The sequence below is a fragment of the Molothrus ater genome, chromosome 29 (genome assembly GCF_012460135.2).
Source record: "Molothrus ater isolate BHLD 08-10-18 breed brown headed cowbird chromosome 29, BPBGC_Mater_1.1, whole genome shotgun sequence".
Classification (NCBI taxonomy): Eukaryota; Metazoa; Chordata; class Aves; order Passeriformes; family Icteridae; genus Molothrus; species Molothrus ater.
In genome coordinates, this window is record NC_050506.2 from 1,904,807 (window position 1) to 1,922,444 (window position 17,638).

At 50.4% G+C, this 17,638-nt stretch overlaps 2 protein-coding genes across 3 annotated transcripts in view; one reads left to right on the forward strand and one right to left on the reverse strand.

The window, feature by feature from the left end:
• Positions 1-1,555: 1,555 nt before the first annotated feature.
• On the reverse strand, positions 1,556-3,185 carry TMEM79 (transmembrane protein 79). The gene is made up of 3 exons (XM_036397897.2): positions 2,365-3,185; positions 1,958-2,171; positions 1,556-1,760 (listed from the first exon to the last, which is right to left on the reverse strand). The coding sequence occupies exons 1-3, from the start codon at positions 3,092-3,094 to the stop codon at positions 1,556-1,558; spliced, it is 1,149 nt and encodes a 382-aa protein (XP_036253790.1). The 5' UTR covers positions 3,095-3,185.
• A 2,650-nt stretch (positions 3,186-5,835) lies between these two features.
• Positions 5,836-17,638, forward strand: part of SMG5 (SMG5 nonsense mediated mRNA decay factor) — a 28,646-nt gene continuing 16,843 nt past the window's right edge. Inside the window, exons 1-9 of one of the 2 annotated variants that reach the window (XM_036397773.1) lie at positions 5,836-5,916; positions 11,970-12,068; positions 12,658-12,781; positions 13,365-13,521; positions 13,959-14,048; positions 15,304-15,393; positions 16,338-16,416; positions 17,012-17,137; positions 17,557-17,625. In XM_036397773.1, the coding sequence (XP_036253666.1) occupies positions 5,840-5,916; positions 11,970-12,068; positions 12,658-12,781; positions 13,365-13,521; positions 13,959-14,048; positions 15,304-15,393; positions 16,338-16,416; positions 17,012-17,137; positions 17,557-17,625 (911 nt within the window). In that variant the 5' untranslated portion in view covers positions 5,836-5,839. Of the gene's footprint in view, positions 5,917-11,969; positions 12,069-12,657; positions 12,786-13,364; positions 13,522-13,958; positions 14,049-15,303; positions 15,394-16,337; positions 16,417-17,011; positions 17,138-17,556; positions 17,626-17,638 lie in introns of those variants that run through there. The other variant, XM_036397774.1, reaches the window with a different exon arrangement.

Sequence of the window (17,638 nt, forward strand, 5' to 3'; positions counted from 1 at the left end):
TTTTTGGAGGATGCAGCCTCCTTTTTATCCTAATTTCCTGCATTTCCCTTCTCTCTTTCCCCATTGGCTGAGGTACTTGAGAGGTTCAGACTTCCCAGAACACCTGATACCAGAGACTTCCCTCTAATATATAACCCACCCTTTTAATTTTTAATTCTTATGGAATTTAGGGGGTTTTTCTTCCCCATCGTTTCTTTAATCTCTCAATGTCTAATTTCATTTATCAGCAGACCTAAAGTTTATTTGCAAAAGCAAATATCTTTTTCCACTCATCAATCAGTGGAATCCTTCCCATTGTTTCTTTTATCTTCCAGAGCTAGTTTTATCCACCAGCAGACCCACAGCTTGTTTGTAAAGACAAATCTGCTATTCCTCTCACTATTGTGAAAAATGCATGTATTTTATGATGGCTTTTAGCAAATACTAAAATGGGTATTATATGTGGTGTGTTAGAAAGTAATGCTGTATTCATTCTCTTAAGTACTATGTTAAATATAGCTTTAGGTTATAACAAAATGGTAAAATAGAAACTATGCTATGTGGGATACTTTTTTTTTTGGTAAAGAAAGGACTCGCAGCGAGATAGCAGCCACAGGACACCTCAATCTTTCAGAGAAAGAGAATTTATTGCTCATTATCAGGAGAAATGAACTTCCCTCCTCAAAGGCACTGTCAGGATTCAGAGGAAGAAGTTGATGATGACCAGACAGAATCCTGTGTTTGACTGGAATTTATGCATCATGTATGAAGTGTATGAATATGCAACAGGCTGCTGTTTTTAAGGGTTAATCCTTTGTTAATGTGGGTCCTTTTTCAGGCTCGTGCTGCCCAGAAAAAGGCACCTGGACATCCTAACTCTTTGTCTCTATTGTCTTATATTGTCCTAATTCAATTTGTCCAAATTGTTATTACTCTAATTGTATTACTAATTTTTAATAACCATTTTATTACTATTAAACTTTTAAAATCTGGTGCCATGTCACCCAACCCAGCTTCCTCCCTCCTGTCCAACCCAACTGCTTCGTGAACTGGGTGCTGAACCTCCACCAGGATGAAGAGGAGGGACAAACAGGGTGAGAATGGCTATGCAGGGACCCAGGAGCGGGGGATGTGGGGCTGGGAGAGGGACAGTCTGGGGGAAACATTTTTTCTCTCTTGGAGACAGAATTTTGAGGCTGGATGATTGCATCCCGTAGGAGAAGCTCTGAGTCATTCTGTGGGAAATTTAACTCACCCTCTGCAAACCAGCCACAGAGCTGCTTGGGAAGGGCTTTATTGGGCAAAGCTGGTTCCAGCAGGAGGGGAAGCAAATCCCACCCATTCCCAGGGAACAGGGCTCAGTGTGTCCTGCTCTTGTTCCCCTTCCAGCAGGATCCTCCTGGTGCAGAGGGTTTGCAGCCTGGTTCTGTGGGCCCTGCAAAACCTCCCCGTGTCCAGGCAGGGAGCAGGGGCCCAGCAGGATCTGCCAGCACCCCTGAGCTGTCAGGACTCTTGAGGCAGGGCACGAAGGAAGCTCAAACCCATAGGATCCAGGCACCCCATGTGGTGGCCTCCCTCAGCCCCAGTGGCGGAGTTTGGCTCTGCTCTCCTTGGGGTGGCTCTCGGGCGTTGGCGCTGCCAGGGAGAGGAGGTTCTCAGGCTCCAGCACAAACATGCTATACAGGTTCCAGAGCAGCATGGCCAGGAGCGGCAGGAAGGTCATGCTGAAGCCGAAGGCACGGAAGGAGCGGCCGATGGCGTAGGACATCCAGAAAATCAACCTGGAGAAGGCAGAGGGTGCGGGCTGAGAGCCAAGGTGATGCTATGGGGCTGGCACTCAGTGCTTCTGAGCAGTGAGCATTTCCCTGCTGTAGGAAGAGGAACCCTCCCTGGCTCTGGTGAGCTGCTGCCAGAGTGGGAGTTTGCTCCAAGGGGTGGTGTTGGCACTGGCAGAGCCCGGGGTGAAGGAGCCCCTTACCTGGAGATGGCGAAGAGCCCTGTGAGCAGTGGGATGAGCTTGAGGAGCTCCTGTGGGAGGTAGGTGGCCAGCACAGCCATGTTGAAGAAGTAGAGGATGAAGAGGTGGACAGACTGGGAGACGTAAGTGCGGTGGATCTCCACCTCCCTGTGGAGCTCTCCAAAGGGCTCCAGGGCAGAGGAGCAGAGGCGGGAGATGCCGCTGACGATCATTCCTGAGGGACAGAGAGAGGGGCTCAGTGCGCGCCCAGAGGAGCCACGGTGGGGGTTTGGGGAGCACCAGGAGGGGAGAAAAAACTCCCATCTGCTGCTCCTGGTGGGGAACAACAGAGCCACAAAGAGCTCAGCCCCAGGGTTCCTGCAGCCCGGAGCAGGAGCACAGCGCTCACGCCCCAGCCCGTGGCTCACCCAGCACGATGGGGAAGGTGGCGAAGGTGGCACAGCGCAATGTGTAGACCAGGCGGGCGCTGACGGTGGGCAGCAGCGGGGCATCGAAGGGCAAGAAGATGTAGGCTCCATAGAGGAGGCAAGGGCAGAGGAGCAGGGCCCCTGCCACCGATGCCACGGCCTTGAGGTTATCAGTGCCACAGTCCCTGGCACACGGGCACTGCGAGCCCTCGGCCGGGGGCTTGGCCACGCGCCCCTCAAAGCCCGGCGGGTTCCTGTAGCGCGAGGGGCCGAGGGGGAGGAAGACCTGCTTGTGGTGGAGGCTGCTGGGTCTGTCACTGGGGGGCACACTGGGGGGAACATCCCCCCTGCTCTCCTCCCGGGGCCGTGGGGTTGGGTGCTGCTTCTGCTTGAGGGGCCTTTGCTCGATGCACTGCGGGTCAATGGGCACAAAAACGTGGGATGCCATCACGGGCAGCTGGGGAGCTTCCTCATCTTCAGCCTCGACTGTGGGGCAGGTGGGAACAGCTTCCTCTGGGTCTTCACGGCTCCCCTCAGGACTCGAGCGCTTCTTGGTCTCCACGAGCTCCAGCTGGCCCTGGGCATTGTGCTGACTCTGGTCCCAGGGCAGGGTGGCATCAGGGTCCCCCAGGTGCTCATCCGGGGCTGGTGGCACCTTGTCCAGGGCCACCTTCCCCAGGTCCAGCAGAGCCACCTCCTCAGGGGGCAGGACAGGGTCTGCAGCAGCCATGAGAGTGTTCAGTTCCACACTGCCAGGGAGGCAGCCAGGGGCTGCTAACACTGCTGCCTGCACTTGAGGTGTTCAGAGGGGACAAAGTTCCTGTCCTTTCTGCTTTCACCCTGGGGAAAGGAGACAGATAAATTTACATCAGAAATGAGAGGCTTGGGGTCACGTGCACAGCCCCAGTTACAAAGTGGGAGCAAACCGGCACTCCTGGAGCCCCCAACACCCACCTGTCCTTGCACTAGGAGGGGAAAGCAGTGCCTGGTGTCCCCTGGCAGCGGGGTCGGGTTCTGTCCCTCCCAGGTGAACCCTGGAGGTGCAGGTCTGGCTGCAAAACGGGGGCAGCCTGGGAATTGCTTCCCCTGCTGAACAAACATCCTGGGGGTTCTGGTGGGGCACAGATACACCTGGCTCCTCGGTGGCTCCCTCCTGGGCCAGGACCAGCCAAGCCCTGGGGAGAGGTGACCTGGCTGCTCCCCAAAACCGTGGGGACAGCCTGCACGGGCCAGGTTTGCTGCCTGCCTCTTGTAGCTGAGGCTGATGTGAGATGGGCAAAAGGGGCTGCAGGGTGCCCTTCCATGGGTGCAGGAGGCACAGGCAGAGCTCCCATGTTGTTACCCTTTAGGAGAACCTTGCCTCTTGCCTGTCCCACGTGTCCCACCTGTCACAGCAAACTTATCTTAGCAGTATTACAACTGAGAAAATCAAAGTAGATTCACTCTTTCCTCAACAATTTTAAGTTTGTCCAGAAGTTTGACAAGGAGAAAACTTGAACAAAACATCTGTTTGAGTGTGCTCAAGTCCAAACTGAAGGAAGGGATTTTTTTTCCTAGAATTGCTGGAGACAGAGCTAACCAGCCCTAAGTAAATAAATACTCTGACAAAAACCGGCAGCCATATGAATTAGATACAACTCTCACTCAAGTACATTTCCAGTGGAGGGCTGAGATTTTTTCCTCAACGAACTGCCAATAATCCATAAGCAGATTTTAACTATCAACAGGTTATATGGGAAAAGACTGGAGCAAAACCGAAGCACATTGATCCCTGCACCCTCAGGAGCCCACGGGCGTGGGGAAACTGAGGCACGGAGCCACTTAGGGCTTCCTCCGAGCTGCACACACGGAAGAAAGGCTGAAACAGCTTCTAAGGCCTCCCACACCTCCCAGCACCCGATCCGGGACCCCAGCCCCAGTCGGAGCCCCCAGCCCCAATCGCAGCCCCCAGCCCCTCCCCTGGCCGCATCACTCACTCGGGCACAGGCCAGGGGCCACGGGGGATTCCAGCTCCATGGATTCCCAGCGCTGCGGGACCCTGCGCGATCCCAGCGCGATCCCAGCCGCCTCCGCACCTCAAACCTGCCCGACCGGCTCAGGTGGGGCGGGAGCTCCGCCCGTCCCGGCCCCGTGTGAAACACAAAGCTGGGGTTGGTGGCAGGTGCGTACAACGTGCGTGTGAAAAAATTCGTGCATTTTATGACTGGCTTTTCGCAAATATTAAAATGGGTATTACATGTGTTGTGTTAGGAAGTAATGCTGTATTCATTCTCTTGTGTTAAATGTAGTTTTAGGTTATAAAAATTGTTAAAATAGAAGCGATGCTGTGTAGGATACTTTTTTTAAAGAAAGGACTCGCAGCGAGATAGCAGCCACAGGACACCTCAATCTTTCAGAGAAAAAGAATTTATTGCCCTCTTATCAGAAGAAACGAACTTCTTCCCACCTCGAAAGTGCTGTCAGGATTCAGAGGAAGAAGTTGATGATGACCAGACAGAATCCTGTGTTTGAATGGAATTTATGCATCATGGCTGAAGTGTATGAATATGCAACAGGCTGTTGTTTTTAAGGGTTAATCCTTTGTTAACGCCAATCACTCGTTTTTAAAATTTTAAAAGTTTAATAGTAATAAAATGGTTATATAAAAATAGTAATACAATTAGAGTAATAACAATTTGGGCAAATTGAATTAGGACAATATGAGACAATAGAGACAAAGAGTTAGGATGTCCAGGTACCTTTTTCTGGGCAGCACCAGCCCGAAAAAGGCCCCCCGTTAACAAAGGATTAACCCTTAAAAATACACATCTATATAAAAATAAAATACACGTCTAAAAATACACGTCTAATACACATCCCAGCCTACATAAAGAATATTTATGTAGCGTCACCTAACACAATGCTGGAAATACCAAGTATTTTTATTTTATTGAGCAACTTTTCTTACAGAAATTAGAAAAAGTTACGTGCCAGCATAGTTATGTGTACAAAAGGTGAGAGAGAAGGTTCAGCTTGAAGACACCACTTGGGGGAGGACCCGCACGGGTGCCTGGCCGGTCCCTCGGGACCCCCGGCACAGCGGGATCCCAGAGCAGGGAGGGATTCCTGCGCCATTCCCCCCGTTCTCGGCCCCACAGCCACGGAGGGGACTCTGCTCCAGCCCTCGACCGGGACAAGGGGACTCCAGACAGGGGATCCCGGGCCCGCCCTGGCCCTCAGCCCGGCCGTGAGGCGGCCGCCGCCATGTTGCCAGCACCAAGTGCGGGCGGCTCTCGCGCGGCTCTCGCGAGACGAGGTCGCCCCCGCCGCCGCCCTGCCCGCCCGGCGCGGCGCCGCCGCCGCCGCGGGAAATCTCGCGAGAGCTGCGAGGGACAGGGGGCAGCCATGGCGGCCGAGCGGGCCCGGGGGCGGCGGCGGCGGCGGCGCGGGCGGTGCTGAGGGGCCGCGGGGCCGGGCCGGGCCCGCCGCGGGCGCCATGAGCCAGGGTGGCGGGGCCGCCAGCGAGAGCGGCGAGCCGGAGGCCAAGGTGCTGCACACCAAGCGGCTGTACCGGTGAGGAGAGGGGCCGGAGGGGATGGAGGGGCCGAGAAGAGGAGGGACCCGGTGTCGGGAAGGGGCCGGGGCGGCTCGAGATGAGGCTGGGGAGAACCGGAGCGGAGAGGGTCGGGGGGTTACTCAGGGGGACGGGGAAGGATCTGGGGAGGGAGGGTAACAGGGGGTGCCCGAGGAGAGCAGAGGGAGAATGGGGCTGGGCAGGGTCCGGCGGGGACTGGGGGTGACGGGAGGGAAGGGGATTGGGGCGGGGGAGGTTGGGCCAGGCTGGGGAGGACCAGGGTGAAGGAGTTGGCGAGATATAGGGAGGATAAAGGAAAGGAGATGGGGGAGTTGTCAGCGAGGATGGAAGGAAAGGAGATGGGGGAGTTGTCAGTGAAGGATTCGGGTGACTGAGGAAGGAGATAGTGGAATTGAGGTAACAGCAGCGATGGATGGGGTTGGGGTGCCTCTGGAATCCAGGGACCAGGAGACTGGGGGAACGAGGGCACAGAGGATCAGAGAAGGTGGGGAAAGGAGACGATGGAATTTAGGGAAGATTGAAGTGAAGTTGTGAAGAAATCCAGGGAAAGGATGCAGTGCAAAGGGAGAGGAGAAGGAGGAGGTTTAGGGAAGACCAGGGAAAGGGAATGTGGGGAAGGGAGTTGTATGAGATCCAGAGGGGATAAGCAATACGTGGAGGGGTTCCAATGGGGAAAAGGAGTCTGGTGGCTCCAGGTCAGATGAATCAGACCAAGGGACTGTGGGAGATCCAGGCCAGATGGGGGAATGCAGAGATGGGGGAAGGAGATAGGTGGGAGAGCAGGAAGGGGATCAGGGGTAAGGGGACACCAGGATGATGAGTAAGGACATGGGAGGTGGAAAAAGGAGTTCTGTGGGATTCAGGGAGAACGATGGGGGCTGAGTGGAAAGGAGTTGTTAGGATACAGTGGGATAAAGGTGAGATGTGGGGTCATCCAGGGAGAGGGGAGTTGGAGAGGGTGTCCCTGGCTTTGGCAGTAGGCAGGGATTATGTGAGAAGTGCTGGAGGAGAGGATGTGATAAGCAGGAGTGTGAGCTGGGGCACTTTGCTGCTGTGTGGAGGACAGCACAGCTCCAGCTGCAGATCTTTCCAGTTATGCACTCCCTGGGACTCTGGTCCCACATTTCCACACTCCTGCTGGCCTTGGTGAGCTCAGGCCCCTTCTGCTCTGCTCCTGACCTGTTTTGTGAGGGCGGCCCCGAAATTGTTCACTTCTGGCTCAGGTACCCTATCAGTACAACAGATCCACAGGAGTTCCAGCAGCAGGTCTCAAAGATGAGCAAAGTGATGGAGACAAGAGATGAATTTTACATGGGGGTCCATTTCTTTTTGTCTTGATGACATTGGCTGTGTCCTTGCACCTCGTGGCACCTCACTGCCTGCCCTCCTCTAGAGCAGGGCAGGGTTTTGCCTCCCCACCAGTAACTGCAGCTTTGGGTGGTGGTTATTTTGTGCTCGGTGCAAGCACGTTGCTGCACTTTGGGGGTTCAGTGGGTTGGTTTATTGGTGTAAGGTCAGAAATGGGGCTCAGTGTGATGGAGGTGTGGGCTGCATGGTCCTGCTTGGAGCACCTCGGGCTGGGGACTCTGTGTCTGCTGCTGCCACTCTGAGACACCTGCAGTGATCTCCAGCACGTCAGCCGGAGCAGCAGAGTGTGGGACAGGCCTGGAGAGGATGTGCACCATGTGTGTGCTTCTGCCTGCAAAGCAGAAGGGGTTCTGTTGAAACCATCCTTGTCGTGGTTCCAGACCTGCTCTGCTTTGTTTTCCTGCTGCTGCTCAGCTCATCTGTCAAGTGGAACCTCACGTTCTGCTGCAGAGAACAGCCTGTGGCCAGATGAGGGATTGTCATCCTCGCAAGGGAGGGCTTGTTTTCTCTTGGAATTTTTGTAGCAGAATAAGGTGTGTGGTTGCTTTAGAGCGTTTTTACAGTAGAAAAAGAACCACCCTCTTCCTTTAGTGAGGAGGAAGCATTGTGATTTTAGCACGGGATTTATAGTGCCTGCAGTGGCCGCAAATTTCCACCTCTGTAGCTGACAGTTCTCTGAGCAGTTCCCACCTGAACGTTCTCCTGTCAGTTCCCACTTCAGGCTGAAACAGAGAGGAATTTGGAATTTCCTGCCCCCCAAGCTGCCCGTTGTGTGCTGAGTGTGGCCTGAGAGCTCATGACTGTCACACTAAGTGGCGCCTTTGAGTCACAGATGCGTGAATGCCCCAGCTCTAAACGGAGATCCCGTGGGATCAGCCTGTGGGAGCTGAGCTCAGGTCTCCGAGGTCCTTGGCAGCATGTTGGCTGTCAGAGTGTCCTTTCAGAGATGAGGGTGCCCATTGCTGCTCATAGGGCACACTTTGATCTTTTCCAAGTCTTTCTAGGTTGACAGTTCCCAGGTTTCACCTTGGAATGTGGCAGCTGCATTATCATGGGTGTGCTTTTACAATGCATGTTGTAGCATAAGGTGACCAGGTTTATTTTACAGCTTTCTGGGTAACCATTAGCTCGTGGACTCAGTGCTGCTGTTGCTGTGTGGAGCCTGTTCCAGGCAGTGTGATTTGTGGACTGACACATGCCAGAGCACAGCTAAATGACTTGCAGGTCTTTTCTCTTAATAATATCTTACTCCTCAGACACTGTGCCTCTTAGTGATGTCCTAAATAAAGAAACAGAGGGGACAAATAATTCTCCCTGCTGTCCTGCTCCATCCCAGACTGTTCATGGAGGAAAAGGGACAGATCAGTGTCTGCATGGCTCGAGAGCACTTGGCATTGGCCTGTTTCCACCCTGCTTGGCACCATGTGCTGTATTTGTTTCCTTTAATAGACTGGCATCTGATGTGCCTCCTTTGTGGCTCTGATATGCTGTCTGAAAGCAATGTTTAAACACAGCAGGTGGAAAAATGGGTCCTGGGATAGGATTTGTGCTCTTAACTGCTAGGGAAAGTTGGGAAAGTTCAACCCTTGGTCTTGGGCCAGTGAGGGCACAGATGCTAAAGTGCATTTCCAGCAGTGCATGGTCCATAGCACCTGTGTTGGTGTTTCCCAGCATTTCTGGAGTGAGGCTGGCTCCTGTCCCTTTTGTCCTCACTGAATCCTCTTTCCTCAGCACCACAGTTGTGGCATCCTGGCAGGGAACTGCCAGCTGTCCCAGATTCTGCTTTGCTCCTGCATCCTTCTCTTGCAGCAGCACCACAGGGCCTGTGTGGATGTGGACAAGGCAATGTTTCAGCCCTTAGGGCTGGTGAACCACATCCCAGTGTGTCAGCCTTGCTGCTCTCTGCTCATGAGCTCTGTTTCTTTACAAACACTGAAAGAACAGCAGAAATATCAAATGTGTGCATGTGCCCATCCATGGGCTGTTGTAGAAAATCAGGTTGTATGGCAGATGCCCTCTGGGCCACCTTGAGGGGAAGTTGATACCCTTCTGTCCCTAGAAGGAAACATTTCTGTACTTCTCATTTGGCAGGCCACTGGGATCATTCCCCACATGGGCTGTCATGGACACCTGCAGCTCACACACAGCTGAGATTTGTTGCTCACAGAATGTTACTTACAGCTGCTTTACTGCCTGTATTGTCAGGAATCAATAATTGGAGTTTATTTGTAGTTCTCTCTCTGGGAATCAAATGAACCAGCAGTTCCTCTTTCCTCTGCTCACCCTTTGAGAGGAATCCAGTCAGCTCCTGTGTGCTGGAAGGGACTGTGCAGTCCCAGGCTACAGGAAGGAGATGTGCATTGCCTGTGCTTTGTGGGGAAGCTAAACTGGGAGCTTTTGAGATTGTCCCCATATGAGCTTGCAGGGATGCTGCACTCTCAGTGCCTGTTACCTGTAAACCAAAATGTATTTTATCTGCTTCTTTCCTTGCTATGAGGCTATGAAGCTGTCAGAGTTTGCAAGTGCCCTTCAGGCAGTATGAGAAAGAGGGCAGTGAGTAGGAGGGGCTGGATGTCAAGAACATAACAGGATTTTTTGTGTGATTCTTACTATCTCCTTGGTTTTCTTCATGATTATTCAGTAAGAAGCTGGTTCAAGTCTATGGTGTTCTGCTCTCCCAAGGCATTGCATGAGATGCTTCTATTCCCTTTTCCTGTCAGTTTCTGTGGTTTCTGGAAACAACTGAGATTTCTTTACCTTGAGTGAGAGGCATAGCAGGAGATACGGGACGTTTTCTCTGTGAGCTCTGGAGTGTCCTGGGGCTTTTTTCAGGGGGTTCCTTTGGGTGTAGTGAGCTTGTGAAGAGAGATTTGCCTTGCTGGGAAGGTGCTGGCTTAGGAAACTGTTGGTTACTTTGCTGTAACATCTTTAGTTCTCAAGGAAGATTTTTTGTGTGATTCTTACTATCTCCTTGGTTTTCTTCATGATTATTCAGTAAGAAGTTGGTTCAAGTCTATGGTGTTCTGCTCTCCCAAGGTGTGGCATGAGATGCTTCTATTCCCCACACTTCCCTTTTCCTGTCAGTTTCTGTGGTTACTGGAAACAACTGAGATTTCTTTACCTTGAATGAGAAGCTTTCTGTAGCATAGCAGGAGATACGGGACATTTTCTCTGTGAGCTCTGGAGTGTCCTGGGGCTTTTTTCAGGGGGTTCCTTTGGGTGTAGTGAGCTTGTGAAGAGAGATTTGCCTTGCTGGGAAGGTGCTGGCTGTAGGAAACTGTTGGTTACTTTGCTGTAACATCTTTAGTTTTCAAGGAAGTGGTGGTGGTGGTTTCAGTCTCCCAGACCATGGGCTTGCAGGCTTTGGTTTGGGGGTGCCCTGTGCTCCATTTGTCCACCAGCAGTGCAGGCTCAGTCTCTGTGTGGTGCTGGGAGTGTGATGGAGGTGATTTTAGGAGGGGCAGCAGACTGGCTGCAGCCCCTCTCTGCTCTGCTCGGTGGGAGTTTGCTCTGCTCCTGCCTTCTTTTGTGTTCCCAGCACATCATGATTGTCTTCAGCTCCTTGTTCCAGCAGCTCTTGGTGGGACAGGAATTGGAGCAAATGAGGAGTGACCGTGGGTGGGGTAGATCTGCAGCTGAGGGGGAGAACAAGGACCACTGGGGTTTGGTAGCTGGGTAAAGTTAACTTCAGGAGAAGCTTTGGTGACCTTGGATTCAGGCAGAGCAAAGGCAGAGGCTGGAGGTGACCTCTTGTGCAGGAAGGGTTGACACTTCTTGTGCTTTATTGAGCTGTCCCTGAGCTGTTGGTGAGGCTCAGCACTAATGGTGCTGAAAGTCCTGGCTTTGTTTCACTGCAGCGTTCAGAGCTGAGGTGGGATTTGTTCACAGCTACAAACTTTGGAGTGTTTGAGATTTACACCCAGTGTGAGATTCTTCCTCCAGGAGCAGGGTCTTGGGCAATGATTCACCAAAGTACTTTTTTTGCATGGCTCAAAGGTTTGGAGGTTGCACACTCTGTCTTTTGAGGGAGAAAACCTTGAAACAAAATTCCTCTTTTAGGCTGGGTTTGAATATCTGTTACCTGTCACTGAGGGAACTTCAGGGGTTCAACCAGTGAATCCCTGTAACAAAGATGAGGAAGTTTTGGTAAATAAGAGACTTGTGTTGCCTTCTTTTGTAGGCAGATTGGTAGGAAAACAGGAGTTGGTGGAGGTTTGAATCTTACACCATTAAAACTTAGCCCATCAAAACAGTAGTTTTTAGAATTCAATCAATTTTTTTTTAATCACAGAGTTCAAGACATTTAAATTAATCTGAATGTAGGTATAGCAGGTTTAATTGCTGAGGTTGCCAATGAGTCCAGAGACATTTCTGATTTTGCAGAAATAATTGATGTATTTGGTCAGACAGGCACCTGCAGAAGAATGCCTATAATGTGTGTAACTCTGCTTTTTTCTGTGTTCCATAACCTCCTTCAAATAGAGTGCAAAAAGGAGATCAGTGTGTGTGTGTGGTGCCAAAAAGGAGTGTGGTGTGGTGGTACAGGGCAGTGTGCTGACAGCGGGACTAAACAGGCCAGTGTGGTTCTTTGCAGACTCTGTGATGTGCAGTGATCCCAGGTGGATTTCTCTCCTGAAACTCTTGGTTCTGGGTTCTCATGCAGGGCCGTGGTTGAGGCCGTGCACCGGCTGGATCTCATCCTTGGCAATAAGGCAGCTTACCAGGATGTGTTCAAGCCAGAGAACATCAGCTTGAGGAACAAGTAAGTCGGGCAGCATGCTTGTGTTTTGGGTTTGGCTGGGGAAAATCCGTGTGAAGCAACACATGGAGCTGTTGAATCTGCAGTTTTAATGTTTATTTGGTTTGTAGTGCACCTGTTGACCTGGGATCCTTCCAGGTTTTGCAAGCAGAGGCTGGGTTTCAGACCTGTATTTGAGCAATGCAATCCATGGTTTTCCTGGATATCATTGATACAAATAAATTGTCTTTGTGTTGGCCAATTCTTTCCTTGTAATAAAAACTGTGGGGCAGAAATTTCTTACACGTGTGTAAAATCTTCTATCAGGGGTCGGGGTTGCTGGGCAAGGAGGATTATTCTTACCAACTTTTGAAGCTGTCAAGCCAATTCTTGTCATTACTGCACTTCAGGAAGTCACTGATGGCCAGCTGAGCCCAGAGAGCACTGCTTTAAGTATTTTGCTTTTCCTGGTGCTCTTGTGTGGGAGTGATCCAGGCAGATGGCCTGGCTCAGCCCTTGTAATGGGTTTGGATTTTCCTCTTCTGTGCTTCTGTAGTGGCAGCTGTGTTTGAGGCTGTAGGACTCACTGACAATGCTCTGCTCTCTGTCCCAGGCTGAGGGAGCTGTGTGTGAAGCTGATGTTCCTGCATCCAGTGGATTATGGAAGAAAAGCAGAAGAACTGCTCTGGAGAAAGGTTTACTATGAAGTTATCCAGCTCATTAAAACAAATAAAAAGGCAGGTATCTGTGGCTCTGGCATGAGAAGGTCTCTCTGTGCAGTGGGTGAGGCAAAGTTCAAAGCTTCATTTGCTTGGAGGAGCTGGGCACTCTCAGATTCCTGTGGGGCTGCCCTGTGCCTTTGTGTGGCAGTGGGCAGTTGAGCACTCATGTGCTGTTGAGGGACCTGCCATTGCAGAGGGCATTCCAACAGAATTTGCTTATTTTTTGTGTTCTCCTTTTCATGAGATGGATTTCCCCAGGTAGAGTGGTTGTTTTAAGAGGCTTTATCAGTGCTGATTGTTTTTCCAAGAGTTGATCACTGGAAGATCCTCAGTGCTTTCTGATTCCATCAGCTCTCCTGGCTTTCCAGGGGTCTGGGTGCATTTAAGGTGCTCTAACCAGATACTTTGATTTTATTGATTTATTTTTACAAGTATTTCTCCTTGATGCTAACCCTTACTAAATACTACTAGGGGGGAGCACTGTTGAGCAGGAGGAGGTACAGAGCTGTGCAAAACCAATCTCTTGCTTCCCACTCAGTACAGCTGAGCCTAAACTGTGCCCAGGGCTGCATTAATGTTCTCCTTTTCCCTCTCCCAGCACATCCACAGCCGCAGCACCCTGGAGTGTGCATACAGGACTCACCTGGTGGCTGGCATAGGATTCTACCAGCACCTCCTGCTCTACATCCAGTCCCACTACCAGCTGGAGCTGCAGTGCTGCATTGACTGGACACACGTGACAGACCCTCTCATAGGTTTGTGCTCAAGGTGTTTGCTTCATAAATTCATGGGAAGTCACCTCCACAGGTGGCTTCCCCTTGCACTAGTCCATCTTTGTTTCAGCATTCAAGGGAATTTTTTTTTTCCCCTGATTAGCGAGGTCTCTGTTTAGAACTGACTGTCCTGCTTTCTTTTCCATGGCACTTTTTCTTTTAAATAGGTACTAAATTAGGGAAGACAGAAGGGTTTCTGATAGAAAGAAAACATTGTGAGAAAATTCTTTACTAAAAGTGTCTGGTGATGGCAAATTTTTATGGAAAACTGGAGCACTACTGGCTGTATAGAATGTTTTTAAAAGCTTACTTAAAGCAGACAAACAGGGGAATAGCTTCTTGAAATCAACAGATTTCTGTCAGTACATCCTATTCACTAGATGTAAGACTCTTCCTCCTTTTGGTGCCTCTCCTTGTAGGCTGCAAGAAACCTGTTTCTGCATCAGAGAAGGAGATGGAGTGGGCACAGATGGCCTGTCACCGGTGTCTGGTTTATCTGGGAGATCTAGGTAAGGGCACCATTGCCTCTCAGGGCAGCCTTTACAATGGCAAAAAGATGCTGCCTGTACCCACCATGTGAGGCTGGTGCTGGTGGGCACCAGCCAAGGCTGCTTGCAGATTCTGTTTCCCTCTGACACCTTTGTCACAAGCTGAAATCCTCATGGCTGAACTGCTGCAAGTTACAGGAGCTCTGTATTTGGTCAGGTAGATGAGGAATTTGCTGCTGCTAGGCAGCTGTAGCCATGGCTGTGAGAGTGGAAACCTTTGCAGCACGAGGGATCAAAGAGAGTTCAGTTCAGACTGCTTAGTTGTGACTTAAAAACCACTTCCATCAGCACCAGTGGGACTGAAAATCAAATTTAGGCAATATTGTGCATCAGTCCAGAGTTTTGCCTCTGCAAAGCTCCAGTGTCATTGTGCTTGTCTGTGTGGCATCCTTTTTATAGCAGGCATGACTGTCCCACAGTCACGACCTCCTGAAGTGTGTGGTAAGTGTGTCAGCTTCTAGATAGTGAACATGTGGGAGTAAAGGCAGGAGGGAGCAGCTGTGTGGAGAGCAGCTCTTGGAAGAGTGCTGCAGGTACATGTGTCTGACACTGCAGCCTCCAAGCTGCTGAAAGCTCTTTGGCATTAGTGTTGCATATGAATCAGCCTAAGAATGGCATTGCAAATAAATGCCTTGAGGGGGTAGTAGGAATGACTTACCTGAGTGGTGGGAGAGAAATGTGCTCACCTTTTCACAGTGCTGTCACCTAAGGTTTCCAAAATGCCTACATTTGTCAAAAAAAAAAAAAAAAAAAAGGGAGAAAATAAATGAATCAAGTTCAGTCTAGCCACAGTCAGGTATTTTAGTAAGTCAGCTGATTTGATTTCACACCCTGATGTTCTAGAATATAGTCTGAGGGACAGGAAAATGTACACAACTCTGAGTTACTTCAAGGATAGGTGACTCAGCACTTAACACACGGAGCAGAAGAACAAATTCCTTTTGCTCATGTGATGCTGCAAGTGTGGCAGGCTCTGCCCTTGGCTGGAAAGGGCAGGAGCTGTGGTGTGTGGTGTGAGCAGGTGGAAGAAAAGTGGTTCAGACAGGCCTGGCAAAGCCTGTGTGTTGCAGTGTTTGCCAAGAGCACTTCTTTGGTGGATTTGTTGACTTGGCCAGTATTTCAAGTTTTGTGGTATTGCTAATAGGGAAGCTGTGCTGCTCTGCAGCAGGTGCTGCCTTTGGGTTTGTGATGCAGGGTGTGTGTGGTTTCCTTTCAGCTCGCTATCAGAATGAGCTGGCAGGTGTGGACACGGAGCTGCTGGCTGAGCGATTTTACTATCAAGCCCTTTCTGTTGCACCACAAGTTGGTGAGTGACTTCCCATGAATTTATAGTTGTTAAAATCATGTTGCTGCAACATAAGAACAATGTAGTGCTACACTGGTTATATCCTGCAGCTGAGAGAGGACTGGTTTTATCCTCTGGTTAAAGTTGCTTCCTTTGAGAACTTCTTTTGCTGGGCTTTTAGATTTTTTTAATTGGATTTTCTCTGTCTCTGCTGGGAGGTTTTCAGGTGATTTTTCTTTTGCTGGCAAGCCAAACAAAGGTTGCTCTTTGCCAGTGACCTCACTGTACTGATCTGAGAACCTCTGAGAAGCTCAGACTTCCCTGATTCTGGTGATGCTGCACCTCTGGGCTAAGCACAGATGCAGCTCTCCATTGCCAGGAGCAGAGCATTATCAGTCACCTTCCCCTTTTACCCATGAAAAAAAAAAAAAAATCTCATGTGCTGCTTCCTCCTTCAGAAGTGCCTCCTTCTGGGAACCCATCAGTGCTGGAGTAGAGGCTGTGTCATACCTAAAGTGTGTGATTCCAGCCAAATGTTCTTTACATGCTGTCTTTGCAGAGTTCTCACTGAACTGTTTGAAAGGCTGTTCCCAAATAAAAGTGGCAAAAGTTTCTGCACCACAGGAGCTGCAGTAGAGCTCTCAGATGTTGATAAGATGATGTTGCTGTCAGGGAATATGGAGTCAAGGCCACACCACTGTTAATACAAAGGAGGAGGTGTTTGCTCTTCTCTCTGTCATAGATAAATGGCACAAGGTGGGGAGGATCTAAAAGCTCTGTAAAATGGAAAACAGACCCTGGATGGTGGAAGGATTGAATAGTCCAGACCTTTGTGCTACAGCTTTGCTACTCTTTGTGTCTCCTGGCTTCCCTCCTATGTGGAAATGTAGTGAAAGGATCTACTTTCTAGCCAGGGCCACTGGAGAATTCCAAGTAAATTCCATTGCCCCTCTCCTTCCTGACAGGAATGCCCTTCAACCAACTGGGGACATTGGCAGGGAGCAAGTACTACAATGTGGAAGCGACCTACTGCTACCTACGCTGGTGAGTTCCTGCACATCTGCATGTCCTGAGCAGGGAACCTGTGCTCTGCTGCTCTGGGGGCCAGATCCCCTTCTCCTTACTTTGAACTTGGCACTGGTTTTGGCAAATGAATTTTTAGGGGAGGGGAGAGAGATGAGTTTGGTTTGCCCTTGAGTAGGACTGGTAGTAATGAGAGTGAGCCTCAGTCAAACCAAACCCAACCAACCCAACCAAACCCAAACCAAACCAAACCCAAACCAAACCAAGCCAAACCAAACCATTGTGCTGGTTACTAATCAGCCCTGGAGGGCTTCCTCCAGGCTGGAAGTGGGTTGGAGGTGCTGAGGGAGGCACTCTGTGGTGTGAGCAGGGTAGAATTCCTGGCTTGAAGGCACTGATTTGAGAATATGTGTAAGCAGGGCAGGTGGAAGCTGTGAGGCAGCTCAAAAGTGCAGTTTGCAGCCATTGGTGGGAGTTTGGTTGCCCAGCATGTCCAGAAAGCAGCACTGGGTGCCTGTGCTCATGCCTCAATGCCTTATTAACTTAAAGCCCTAAAGTGTGAGCAGCCTTGTGGAGAAATAAAGAACTTTGCCTGTGTTCTGTTTTGGTGCTTTAGCATCCAGTCTGAAGTGTCCTTCGAAGGTGCCTATGGGAACCTGAAGAGGCTGTATGACAAAGCAGCCAAGATGTACCATCAGCTGAAGAAATGTGAGACCAGGAAGTTGTCTCCAAGCAAGAAACGGTAAGAAGGGAAGGAAAAGCAGAGGTGCAGGCTGAGAGTTTGCAGTGGGTTGAGAGTAATGTCCTTGTGGGGAGTGGAGCTGGTAGATGGGCCATTTAGCACAGTGACTGTTCCCAGAATTTTGAAAGGCCCACTCTAGATCCCAATCTTGCTGTCTTGGGTCATAATTTCAGGAGAAAACCTAATGCTGACCAGGTGTAGAGTTTGCATTGAGAGATTTTCTCACTCTTCCCTGGAGCTGGGGACTGTTCATGAGGGTTGGGGCATAGTGGTGAAAGTTGGCAGTGTATAAACTGTCTTCTTTCTCCCCAGTTTCATCAGAATGGACTTCTCAGTTGAGACCTGATTTACCTGCTAATAGAGTTCTGTATCTGTGATAGGGCACCTGCTTTACAGTGTTTTCTCCTCCATCTTTTTAGAGGAAAAGACATTAAGAGGTTGCTGGTGAGCTTCATGTACCTGCAGAGTCTTTTGCAGCCAAAGAGCAGGTAAGGTTGTGCT